Raw genomic sequence first — 13,323 nt, 5'->3', positions numbered from 1 at the left:
AAATGGTTTTGAGTGTCTTTGACAAGTATTGGTGGATTCTTCTTTATCATAAATGTAAAGTAGAATATATTGAATTGGGAGTGGTGAAAGTTGTATTAATTAGAGTTATAATTGAAAAAAAGTAATTAATGTTGTATTGAAAACTGAAATGGGTCAAGATTCCTGGGACGATATTTTTTTACAAATGACTCAGTTATTACAGGACGGAGGGAGTACATAAACTTTAACACATAATATCATATAAAATGCAATATACTCACGGTTAAATGATATAAGCAAATGATAGCCACAAGATCGGCTATCATTTGCTTAAACATATTGCTCGCGTTTGCTTAAACACATGTGGTCCTTGCGAATGCAATTACTGTTTTAAGACAGCTTCGACATTAATATGCCAAGATGTCCCAGCATGTAGCAAATACGTCAGTATGTTATATCAGTGGCGGAGCCAACACTATTACAAAGTCTGGGCAAAAAAAATTTGCAACATATTTGTAGGCGTTTACATAAGAAATTGCAAGCAAATAATAAAAATATCTAAAGAAATTGCCAAATTTATAGGGGTTTATATAAGAAATTCAGAGGAATTTACATAATAAATTGCAAAAATTTTGGGCCGGAGCGCGGTAGCGTGCCTAGGTTGCCGGGCGGTGAAACAGCCACTGTGTTAAATGCGTGTTGAGTAATCATACATGGGAAAACTCATATTTATGGTGGTGTTTATTGGGAGGGAGCAACATAAATGGAACGGAGTGCATCGCCAGAAACACCACCATAAATATAGGTTTTCCTCCCCTTGTATGATTAGTCAATACACCTTTAACATAGTGACATACACCTTCCAGTTACTATTGTTAGCAAAACTTTGTATTTTAGATTCATTCATTAAATGATGTATGTGGTCTATAATAACGACCATATACTTCATTAAATAAATAAATCTAAACTGCAAAATTTTGTTTATAATAGTAACCGGATGTTTTATTTACCACCTGGTAGCACATGTTGACATTAATGATCAAGTTGTCTTAAAACAGTCATTTCATCCGCAAGAAATATATGTGCCGTTTGCAAAGGAAGAGAGATCCGTAAACAATTAACATCTAACTGAGCATTATGTTTAGTCAATCAATCATAACATTTATTTCCTTCTTTAAAAGTAAGAAAGGACAACAAAGACCAATCACAACTCCTAAAGGTACCCTGGGGTGGACAAAAACCCGTGAACCGGCCCAACCCGGAAAACCGAACCGGAAAATGACCAAACGGGCGGGTAGTTGCAGGTTGTCGGGTTACTGTTCATTGAAATTCAGTTTCAGACGGATTGGAATGGGCGGGTTCGGTTTTCAAAAGCCAACCTAGCGGTGACCGAACCCGTCCGAGTACACAACAATTTTTTGTTTTATTCACATTTCAACCACAGCTTGGACTATATACTCCCTCTCTCGAGACACACAACTGCAAAACTACACAGTAAAACCACTACTTTATTGATTTGAAAATTGTTGGCTCTCTCTCTCTCTCTCTCTCTCTCTCTCTCTCAATTACACAACTTTTTATTTATTATTATAGTAAATAACAAGTGAAATGATATCACTAAACAACTATATTACATTTATTATTATTATTTGCAATTAATTGTTTTGAAACCTCTATTCCTTCTTCTTTGAGAACTAGCTAGCAGCAGATCCCATATCTTTCATCTTCACTCCACCAGCGAAATGGATTTGAAAACAAAGATACCCCTTTGTCATCCTTCTCCTTTATCATCTTCCTTTTCTCCTTCTCTTCTCAAATCTCAGTCATTTCATGATTTTGTTGTTTTATTGTTGAAAGTTTTCATTTTTCTTCTAAGTTATGTGATAACTGATACGGATTTATAGTTGATGATAGCAACTGACTTCTTTTCATTGTGTTAAGATCTGAAAAAATTCTCAGATTTTCTCATTTATTTAAAGATCTAACCCGTTTCAAACCACCCGACAAACCCAACACCCAACCAAACCGATACCCGATAAAACAGACACTTCAAACGGACATGAGTGAGTTCATGTTTGCAGCCCGTCGGTTTCATTCGGTGGGCAACTTCCAGCCCGAACCCGCCTGACCCGCCCGTATGTCCACCCCTTAAGAATTAGTATCAATATGAATTGACCTATAAATACTTATAAAATTGAGTTTCAAATAGGTACCCATAAAGCTGAGTATGAAATATAGGTGATCAAAGCATGGCAGTCAAGGTGATGATCAACGGTGGTTATAGTAGTGATCATAATGACAGTATGCGGCGGTCAGATCAGAGATCAAAGGTGAATGAAGTTGTGAACAAAGTGGTAGTCAACGTTAATTGGTGGTAACATGTTAGTGTTAATACAAAATCTTGAATTATAATATCGTTTTGAGATTCAAATGAAAACTGTTTTAGAATTAAGTAAAAAAAATCAAGGATTAAATATTTTTTTGGTCCTTATAAATATCATCTTTTCGTTTTAGCCTTCCTAAATTTTTCCTTTGATTTTAGTCCTCTAAAAGTTTTTCATCACCACTTTTGGTCCATGCTTTTCAGTTAACTCATGTCTATCATTCGAAATTTTGAATAATTTTTTTGCACGAATAAAATATTAAGAATATCTCCCAAAATAAATTGGTGCTTAAATATGAATTTTTAGATTTTTAGCGCTTAAAAATCTTATTTAATTTATGTTTGGTTGAAAAATGCTAATTTTTTTGGAGAAATTTTTATAAAATTCTAAACATTTTTGCAAGAACTCGTTTAAAAATTTAAAGGGTACACATGGTCCAACTTAAAAGTATGGACAAAAAATGTGGATGAAAAACTTTTGAGGAATAAAAGGCAAAGAAATTGTTTAGGAAAACTTAAACGAAAAGTTGAAATATTTATAAGAATCAAAAACATATTTAACCTAAAAATCAATTCAACCTCATTTTAACCAAATATCTTTTTTTTTTGAAGAAAACCAAATATCTTTTGTTTTCAAATATAACTTTTAAAATTAAAAACCAAAAACTTGCAACCACTCCAAACAACCACTCCAAAAACTTGATTTGTGTTGTTTTCATAATCTTTTAAATAAAATATAAATATCAACTTTGTTAAGACAAACTTATGTACATTCATATTGCTTCAACCACATGTTAGCATCTCTGCATTTGCATGCCTAAAATAACGCTTGATGTTCCTTTAAACATTGTAGCATACACGATATTTACATCTGTATCATCTCTCCTTTCATTGAATAAAATCTTTGCTATTAAAAAAAATATATACACAGAATTCCTCATTATTACTTTTATCTTTTCATGTTGATTTCAGCTTGTCCAAGTTATATAATCTCTGCAAAACAAATACACACACATAAGGTTCCTTCAAAAAAATATACACACATAAGGTAAAGTTTGCAATATTTAGGGAGTTTTCTTGACCAATTGATAAACAAAGCTTACTAGGATACAATGGATATCCTCAAGAAAAGGCACAAGTAGAGAAACCAATATTTGCATTTTCTGCTTAAGCATGTCACGGTCTTCATCTTCAGTCTTAAGAAGATCAATGAATGTTTTACTTTCCGGAACTAATCTTAGAGCCACCTGAAACGCAATATATATTTAGGGTTTTTCCTATCATATGTAAATTTGCAAAAAATTAAAACGTAACTTTGTTGCAAGTTTTGTTTGAAGTAAAAATCAGAATCCTAAATATTTTATAAAAATAGAACATGTTAATTAATCAATAAAATTTGATTTGCAAAAGTAAACTAGCATGCAAAGTCCATCTAATAGCATGAAATACTAATTGAAAAATAGAAGAAAATAAAGAAAACGTGATTTGTACTCTAACAGCAGTTGATGAAATCCATCCATGCCATGGTTTTAATGTAATTTCATAAGATTCTTCAACTACTTTCTCCATTTTCTTTTCAGGATCTTTTGATAGTATTTGTAACAACGACGAGGTGAAATCCAGGGTCCTGCAGAATATATGCAGCACCATAAATTATAAGATGATACCTATTTATAAATTTCTTCAATAATTTTTCACTTTATATTATATAAAAATTAGAGAAGTATTATTATTAGGTGTTATTATATTATTATAGGTATATCACCTTGTGAGCCAAACAAAGGCCTTACTGCAGCTAGACCCCTTCTTTGCATTGCCTTCTGTTGCTTCCAATTTCAATATTTCAACTAAATTTAGATTTGTTGTTGGATTTGATTCATGCATTAGTTCCAATCTCTGCAATCAAACGGAATTTAATACACAACTAATCATTGGTAGTTGACAAATCATCAATATTTTAAAAAATGTACACAATGAAAGTCATATAATATATTAAATCTACAAAATATCCCGTCCGACACAAAAACAATCCCCATATTATAATGAAAAAAGAAGTATAACCACCTAACTTATAACCCTTAAGTTAACCCTTTATGTTAAATTTCTTCTTATCAAGCAGAAAAACTTTATGTTAAAATTATGTTATTGAAATCTACGACATTGATCAATCTACAAACTTAGATCAATGGAGCATGTAGAAAAAGTGTGCGAGAAAAAAAATTGGAAATGTTAACGTAGTAACATGTGCCAAAGATAAGACACATGTTAAGGTATAAAAAAATTTGTATAGGAAAATTTGCTAATTTATTTCAAAAAAGATTGAAAGTTACTTTTTTTCTTCAATAAATAATACTTCCTCCGTTTCAAAATACATGTCCAATTTTTGCAATATGCACTATTCACTTGACTTACTTTGACCATACTTTTTAACTAATGTATAAATACAAATATTAGCATGTAAGATGTTGTTTGACGACTTGTCTCGACAAATATTTTCAAAATATTAAATTTTTATAATTTTTTACTTTAGATTATTAAAGATATTAACGGTCAAAATTGTGCATGGGCATATGTGAAATGGTTGACTTGGACATGTATTTTGAAACGGAGGGAGTAATTATTTTTTTTTTTATAAAAATCATAACATGTGCCCTAAAAACATTCTATTTCGTATTGAACTGAAGAATTCAAGCTACTCAAATTATTAAAAGGTATGAGAAATGATAGTTACAGTGACAAAATTTATCAAAAAAATTTCAAGACAGTGTATTTGTTAACACCTTTCCTTAATTACACACCATTACCTCCCTTGATTTACGCCAAATAACAAATTTTATTGGTTGAGACATTTTCTTAATAAATTCTTGATAAAAACTCTCTAGATAAATAACAATGCTTAAAAAGGTATATATATACTAGATCAACCATAATTTTAACTATTGGAGAAAAGTGTAATCCCAATTGTAGTTATGATGTCTATTAATCTAATAACTACTTGGATTACTTATATTAATTATGTTAGTGTCAAGCAGTAAGTTGTGGGACACAAAAGGGTACTACCTAAGAAATCCAAGGTTCAAACCCTAATAACTAACATCATTCATCACTAACATTTAATCAGTCTATTAAAAAACAAAATTATAATAAGAGAAGGGTTAAATGGGTGGTTAGTATAATCAAGTAATAAGCTGAATTGAAAGTTTTCAGATATAGATTTTCTTTGTACCTTGATATTTTGATACACATCTTGTCTCAAAACAGCCATTGTTGGCCCTATTTTATCTGTAATTATTAGACACATTTAATATAGATGTTTTGTTTTTTTTGAGGAATTATAATGAATTTATATAGATGTTACTCACATCAAAATTTGAACAATAATAATGAAATTAAGATTTGAAGTAACAAAACGTACCAAGAACTTGTAGAACCAAATAACATATAGAGAGGAAAGGCTTAATGGGGATATGAGCAGCTTCAAGATTTTCTCCAGAAGGTTTAACTATCACAACCATAGAAAGCTCTTCAATAAAACAACTTATCTCTGATTTCTTCTCCATTTCTCTCTTTGCACTCTTCATATTTCACCAACCTTCCTTAATTTCTTCCTTCTCCACAATTAGTGTTCTATATATATATATATATATATATATATATATATATATATATATATATATATATATATATATATATATATATATATATATATATATATATATTTATATACCACTAGCTAGCATGAATTTCATTCTTCTAATTTGTATCAAGTTTCTTCTTTAAGGAACAAGTCTCAACTATATGTTAAATAATTAATATTCTACGAATCACTTGTCAAAGCTTCTTAGACTTGAACTCTTTTTTCTAAAAAAATTATTTTTGGTATGCCGATAACTGTTGTGCTGTATCAATTTTTCCCTTTAAACTATTGACGGTGACATATATATTTGACCTTGGAATTATTCTTTATCCTTATACTGTTTTTTAAAACATTATATAAGTAAATAAATACCATGTAGGTCGATATTGAAATCGACATGTCTAAAAGAATATAGTAGGAATCATTTTGCCTTGTTGATGTTATTTACAGTTCACATTTATATTCGCATGATAATCTACGGTCATATGTAAGAACTGGCAGTAGGAACATAAATTTGTTAGTATCTTTTTTAAATGGGTGAGGACATGCCACTTTTTTTTTTATTTGCATGTACCCTGATTGTACTTATCTAAACTCTCTTTCTCCAAGGAAAAATTAGAAGTTTATACTAATTATGTTTTTAAACCGGTAAATGTTAATGTTATCATGTTGAGGGTTGTGATGGAACCCTCAACTTTTTTTGTTACTCCATTTCTTTTTTCTTTTTTTTGAAGAAATTGTTACTCCATTTCTTATTCTTCACTTCACCCATCAATCCAACCATATATCCCCATTTTTTTGTCAAGTTGATTCTCTAAAGTCGTGGGTATATGGTCATAGTAGTTTCTTTTTCCACCGTACACTCTTCTCATTTATCTTTCTATATTATGAAATTCAATTGTATAATATGAACTTCTCTTTAGGAATTTTTAGCTTATACAATCTGAAAACCACCTAAATCCCGAAATTATATTATAATTGATATGAATGTCTCTCTACAAACCACCAGACAATCTCAACATAAACAACGCAACAATTTTAGTGATAGTATGAGTGGTGCCCATAATATCATAACACATTCCCAAAATTAAATTTAAGAAAGAAAATTGAGGTGCCCATAATATCATAACCCATTCCCAAAATTAAATTTATAGAAGTTTTTGTGCATTGTAGATCACAGAAACTGTCGGTGCAATGTGGACCACAGAAAAACTCTGTACTTAACCGGTTCTGATTTCAAATCAGAAAAATCTTTGTTGACATCTTGTGGGCGAGGGATAAAAAACTTTTTCCATCTCCCCCCAATATCTTCTTTTACAACAAGATTAACATGAGGTGTCTAATAATTTGTTGTAATAAACATTATGTTAATGTATATATTATGAACCATTAATTAGAAAAAAAAAACAATATTCAATCATTGATAATTTGTATCAGGTTTCTTTAAATTTATTTAATTTTCACTTATGCCGTTTTAATATTGTATGCCACTGTTTTGAAATGCTGATTGAAAATTTGGTTAAACACAAATTAAATTATATAATTTAAAAATTCCCAAAAAGAAATTCGGATTATATAATCGACAAATGCATTTTTAGAATTTAGTAGGGCGCGTGACAAGTGTAGGGTGGGAGAAAACTCAATTTGAGATGGACTCTTCCACCAGTAAGACAAAGGATGAAGATGAAAATAGTTTGCTTCAATCAAGTGCTAGAGGAAGACAACCAACATCGGCTCCTAACAATCAGCTGACAAGATATAAGATAACAAAAACCGAAAATATGGAACCAACGTTGTACATACCTATGCATACCTTAAGTGATATGCTCTAAGATATAATAGACTCTAAACCAAAGACATTCAGGGAAGTAGTTGAGAGAACAATGGTTAGAAATATTTAGAGCTAGTGAATGAGAAAATAAATTCATTGGAGAAGAACCAAACTTGGAAGCTTTTTGAGATACCTAAAAACAAAGGGTAGTTGGATGCAAATGGATACTCAAGAAGGAGGAAAATTCACTTGATGTGTCAACTAATTCATTACCAAAATCAAGGTTTAAACATAGCTTAGACTTGATAAATTTTGTTGAAGAGTAATTCCAAAATTTGAGAGAGCAGCAAGTGGTTTATGGGTAAATGTTCAGCATCACCACTGATTTGAAGTCAAAGTATGGTGAATATGCCTTCAAATATGTGTTTTTCATGGCTTCTACAGGTGATGATTAAAATTATGGTAATGAAAGCATTGAACTGATTCGAATCATGATGCTGAAAATGAGTTAAATGTAAGATGATTTAGTGATTCTATTTATTTATAAGTTTTCAAATTAAATCATTTGTGCTATTTTACAAGTGTCTAGTCTAATATTACCATTATCATCTAAATATAGCAAATGTTAGATGATTCTATTTATCTATAAGTTTTTAAATTAAATTATTTGTGCTATTTTATAAGTGTTTAATATTTTTACACAGTGAATCATCTCGTTTAGCACAATTCAATAAAGTTTTTTTTTTAATTGAGATTGAGCTATACGAACGAGTCATTCAATTCAATCCGGTTCGGTTATACAGTTCGACTAATGACTCAATGATTCGACCAACAACCTGATGATTCAGTATCTTACCGAGTTGATCACCGAGGCGGTTTTTAAAACTATGCTTGAGGGACAAAGGTAGTTTATTTCCTAATACTTTTTTGTGAGCGCCTCTTACTAAGTTATTTAATTTTTGCTCAAAAAAAAAAGTCATTTAATTTAAATCTAAAGATTATTTGTTTTTTAAAGTCAATTTATATTTTAACCAAACATATAACGAAATTTATTTAAAACTAAAATTTTGATCAATCCACTTGATAATTAAGGATATTTGTCTGTAAATATAACACAAATGGTAAGAAGGTGTAGACACATTTGATATGATTCATTGTACGTTTAAATCTTTAATTTTATATTTCTTTATATTTAGTTTGTGTCAGTTTCACCGTTAGACTAATAACAACAAATAATAATTGGCCATACTCTTTAAAAAAATATATTAAAAAAAGCAACATAAATAGAGCATGGGTTGGTTAGGTTTGAATTTGAAAATTCATGAACAAAATCCAACTGAAACTTACTCAAGTTAATTGATGCAAAGGGAAAGAAGAGTAAAAGAAATTTAGCAAGTGACTTTGTTGCTGTGAACTGAGTCAAGAGGGTTAAGTAGAGTATGCGTGTTTTGGACTTTGGTCATGATCAGATCTTGTCTTTGCCAACGTTAAAGGCTGCGAACCGGTTTTTTTTCTTTGCTGGATTCTACTTTTACCTTGAAAATAGCTTGACTTGGTCAATTGAAATTTTCAACCTTAATATGACATTTTCCACATGCACTTCTGTTTGTGTCTATAATAGTCAATCCACCAGTTCAATTTTATTTATAGTTTTTGTAGAAATGTTTATCCTATTTATTTATTTGTGAATTTTTAAGTTTGATGCAACATTATTATTAATTTGTTAAAGAGAGAAATACATAAGATATGATAATAAATGGTTAACAATGTCATAAAAAGACAGATAATTACATCAAGAGTAACATTATTTATTTGTTGTTGTGAATAAAGCTGAAACGACAACCAAAGAAGATACTTTTTTCAGTTACATTTATAAAAAAAAAAAAAAAACTTTATAAGTTTATTGAATAAATAATGTATGGGATGTATATATATACAAGATACATTAGTTAATCAATGAATGTAAAAGGTTCTTTTTTATTTATAAATGTGATCGGAATAAGTATCAGAGAATAGCAAAATGCATACTTTTTTTGTCACTATTATAATCATTTTTTATAATTTATTAAATACTTAAATGCAACTTTGATTCTCCTATTTTCAGTTTTGTTAACTTTTTTGACACCCCGTTTTTTAAAATCAGTTTTTTTAACCTCCTAATTAGAAAGTCAACGAAATTTTTTAGTTCCCATTCTGTTTAGATGATGTGGCACACCCATGAATGACGTGGATCCTACATGGATTTTCTGACATGGAACCATCATCATATATTGATTTTACATGTCACTAATATTAAAATTAAATTGAAAAAGTTAATAATTATAATTTATAAAAAATCTGAAAATCAAATTCGAAGTTTTAGTGTTGTTTTGTCCACAAGTCATATCACATATGTAGAAAAAAAATATTAAAATGTCATGGTCGGGGTTCGAACCCCAACACATTCACCTATATATGTGAGTTTACAATGACTTTGTCATTTCAATATTTTGTCCATTTAAAAAAAGTGGTTGATCTTCAAGATACAGTCTTCGTTCCCTTGGATCCAACGGTTAAATCTCAATGCTCCCTCTCCGATTCTATACATATTGATAGTTAGAAAATGCAAATGAAAATAGTATAGATTTTTGAAGAGAAAAAAATTAATTAAAATATTCAGCCATAATATCCAGATATGAAGAGATATACGTGATATGCACTTTGATTGATAACTTAGGAAGTAAGTTGAGGAAAAGAATGCCCAAAAGAACTATGAATAACACCCTTGAGATCATTCTGAAGGCCTGACCAAATCAGATACTAAACTCTAATTTTAGTATTGCATTGACTGCATGTACAATTTTGTCTTCCTCAAATTGTTTCTTTGGCCACTTACTTCCTATCTCTTTCAATAAAAAATAACACCCTTCTAAAGCCCTAATTTCCCCCTTCCAAAATCATAATCCTCCAATCCAAAATTGGTTTTCAGAATGAAAGATATTCAGCCTCATTCCTTTGAATGTGATATTGTTGTTACAACAAAGCAAATACTCCCTCCGTCCCGCAATAGATGACCCATTTGAAAATGTGCAGTTTTGATCTAACTTATTTTGACCGTATTTTTCTACTAATATACAAAGATAAATAATATCATGTAAGATGTTGTTAGAATCGTCTCGATGAGTATTTTCAAAATATCAAATTTTCATAATTTTTTCTAATATATTATTCAAGATATTTAAGCTCAAAATTATGGATTGACATACGTAATAGAGTCAACTGTGTCATGTATTATGGGACGGAGGGAGTACAATATTCAACCTCATTTCTTTGAATGTGATATTGTTGTTACAACAAAGCAAATACAAATGTGGCACGGTAAAGAATCGCGACCTACACTCTACCAGAAAACTTCCATTTGAAAAAATCATTGTGCACACTATCACTGCTGTTGAGTGATGTTGTCAGATTGCTGCTGTTAAATCAAGTTGATACACACCACCAAAAAAGAAATGAAGCACCACCAAAAAAAGAAGTCAAGTTGATACAAAAGTATATCAATGTGATCCATCGAAGAAAAATGGTTCAGGAAAAAAGACGAATGAAGAAAAACCTGGAAACAATGAGGTATTTTCCCTATTTAACAATATGCTAAATAGATACCGGCCACAAGAAAAAAATTGAATGTTTATCGAGATGAGTGCTTTATAGTCACTCTATCATATAATTTGTTAGATTTTGATATTGGACATAACTCATCTTTACAAAACCGACTTGTAAGATGATTAGTATATTTTTTTTTTTTTACAAACTATTGTCACGAGTCATATCTATTCAATGTGGAACTTAAATTTTCCAAATACACCTTCTCACATCCAACACTCGAGTTTGGTGCTCGTAAATAAACGGTGGGTAACTCGATCAATAGACTTTGATATCATGTTAGATTTTGGGTGATGAATATCTTCTATTTATAAACTATTATCAAAAGTCTTATCTATCCAAAGTAGAATTTAAGCTTTTCGCAATATTATTTGTGGGTCCCACATAAACGATTACTTGTGAACATGATTATTTCCCTTCAATTGTTGTATTATGTTAATAGTAAAAAATAAATGGAAGAATTGATGTAAGTGTTTGTTTATTGGACAACCGTTGAATTTTTATTTTCAATTAAATGTCATTCTTTTACGACAACATATAATGTATCTTTCAGAAAGTAAAAAAAAAAACCCAATCATATAGTGCATCGTTGTTTAATTATAACAAAAATAAGAGGACAAAATTTTAAATTATTAAAAAATTGGGAAAAAATACTATTTTATTATTTATAATTGAATTAATTTAATAATTCAACCCACTTGGGTTGACCTAATCGTGTTGGCATGAGATTTTTGTATATGCACTTCTTAAGGTCTTATATTCGTTTGCCCTGATATCAATTTTGGTAGACTAGTTTGACTTTTAAAAAAAACTAATATTTAAAAAAATTAGATAAATTATTGTTAAAATTTAATGATATATAATTATTGTTGAGACCTATTTAATAATTTTTTTAGATGCTGACCTGAAGAGATTGTCTACTTACTAAATATTAATTATAAAACGAGTGAAATGTACTACTAAAATCAATTTAAACACCAAAATGAAGTTTAGTAGTGTGCGTGGGTCATTGAATAATAAATTATAATATCAAATAATAAACTTTATCATAAAATACTTGCAACAAACTAAAGTTGTATGACATAAAATTGCATTAGTATTAAAATAACTAAAAAGTGCGTTGGGGATGATTCTAACAGGTCTTGCTCTGATCTAACGCGGAAAAGAGGACCAACAGAGACTGCCCGAAGGAGGAGGGGTCATAGAATACAATGTGTATGTTTTGAAAATATAACTTGGTTTATAACTATAACCTTTCATATTTTTCTTCTACCCTATGAAAATAAAGATAAAAAATATAGAAATTATTGGGTAAGTGGATTTTTTTGGGTCTGAGTTTGATTTTATTCAAAACCTATTTATTTTTATAGGTTTTTCATTTTTAAAAACCATACCCATCCAGTTACCCGTTCCAACCCATTTTTCTGAGTTTTTGAGATGAATTTGACCGGATTATTTTTTGTTGATCCAATTCCAACCCATATACACCTCTAAATACTACATTGCAGATACTCTAAGAACTTCCAAGTACATCCATTCACCTATATCTCTTAAATTTTCGCACACATTTCCATTTATTTGAAACTTTCAATTTCACATTTGCAATTAACTAAGAGAACTCAACTGCCGTAAGAAAAAACTCAACCAAGTATCGTGGATGACACAACCAATATAGCCCCCATACGACAAAGTCGTATAACTTTGTCAACTCCTTTATCCAGTAATTAATTTCCGAAATCCACATGAGCATCCAACTCTTCCATCATACACTAGCTTATAATATATATAGCTATGACATGGTCCTACTTGGAAATAATAAAAAAAGAAGAAGAGAATTAATACATAGACAAGTTCAGCATTCATAATCATTTAGCGTAGTCGGAGCCATATTTATCCAATGCATATTTTGCA

General features: G+C 30.0%; 1 protein-coding gene across 2 annotated transcripts; it reads right to left on the bottom strand.

The window, feature by feature from the left end:
• Nucleotides 1–3,085: 3,085 nt before the first annotated feature.
• Nucleotides 3,086–5,991, bottom strand: LOC146953095 (glycolipid transfer protein 2-like). Of its 2 annotated transcripts, none has more exons than XM_085707856.1 (6): nt 5,778–5,991; nt 5,589–5,644; nt 4,128–4,258; nt 3,854–3,989; nt 3,466–3,609; nt 3,086–3,355 (listed from the first exon to the last, which is right to left on the bottom strand). In XM_085707856.1, the coding sequence occupies exons 1-6, from the start codon at nt 5,941–5,943 to the stop codon at nt 3,320–3,322; spliced, it is 669 nt and encodes a 222-aa protein (XP_085563982.1). In that variant the 5' UTR covers nt 5,944–5,991; the 3' UTR covers nt 3,086–3,319. The 2 variants fall into 2 exon arrangements, with proteins under 2 accessions (XP_085563982.1, XP_085563979.1); XM_085707853.1 differs by having other exon boundaries at nt 3,860–3,989; nt 5,778–5,972.
• Between the last annotated feature and the right edge of the window lie 7,332 nt (nt 5,992–13,323).

The sequence above is a fragment of the Medicago sativa genome, chromosome 1 (assembly GCF_051527215.1).
Source record: "Medicago sativa cultivar Bolivia chromosome 1, Bolivia_mono, whole genome shotgun sequence".
In the NCBI taxonomy this organism is placed as follows: Eukaryota; Viridiplantae; Streptophyta; class Magnoliopsida; order Fabales; family Fabaceae; genus Medicago; species Medicago sativa.
This window is presented reverse-complemented; position numbering and strand designations above follow the sequence as displayed.

What these genes read in the sequence shown, in the direction of transcription:
- LOC146953095 (XM_085707856.1), bottom strand. Translation starts at nt 5,943, where the DNA reads ATGAAGAGTGCAAAGAGAGAAATGGAGAAGAAATCAGAGATAAGTTGT. An exon ending in TTTGGTTCTACAAGTTCTTG is followed by an intron (nt 5,645 to 5,777) that starts GTACGTTTTGTT and finishes TAATAATTACAG; the next exon opens with ATAAAATAGGGCCAACAATG. An exon ending in TTTCATCAACTGCTGTTAGA is followed by an intron (nt 3,610 to 3,853) that starts GTACAAATCACG and finishes ATTGCGTTTCAG; the next exon opens with GTGGCTCTAAGATTAGTTCC.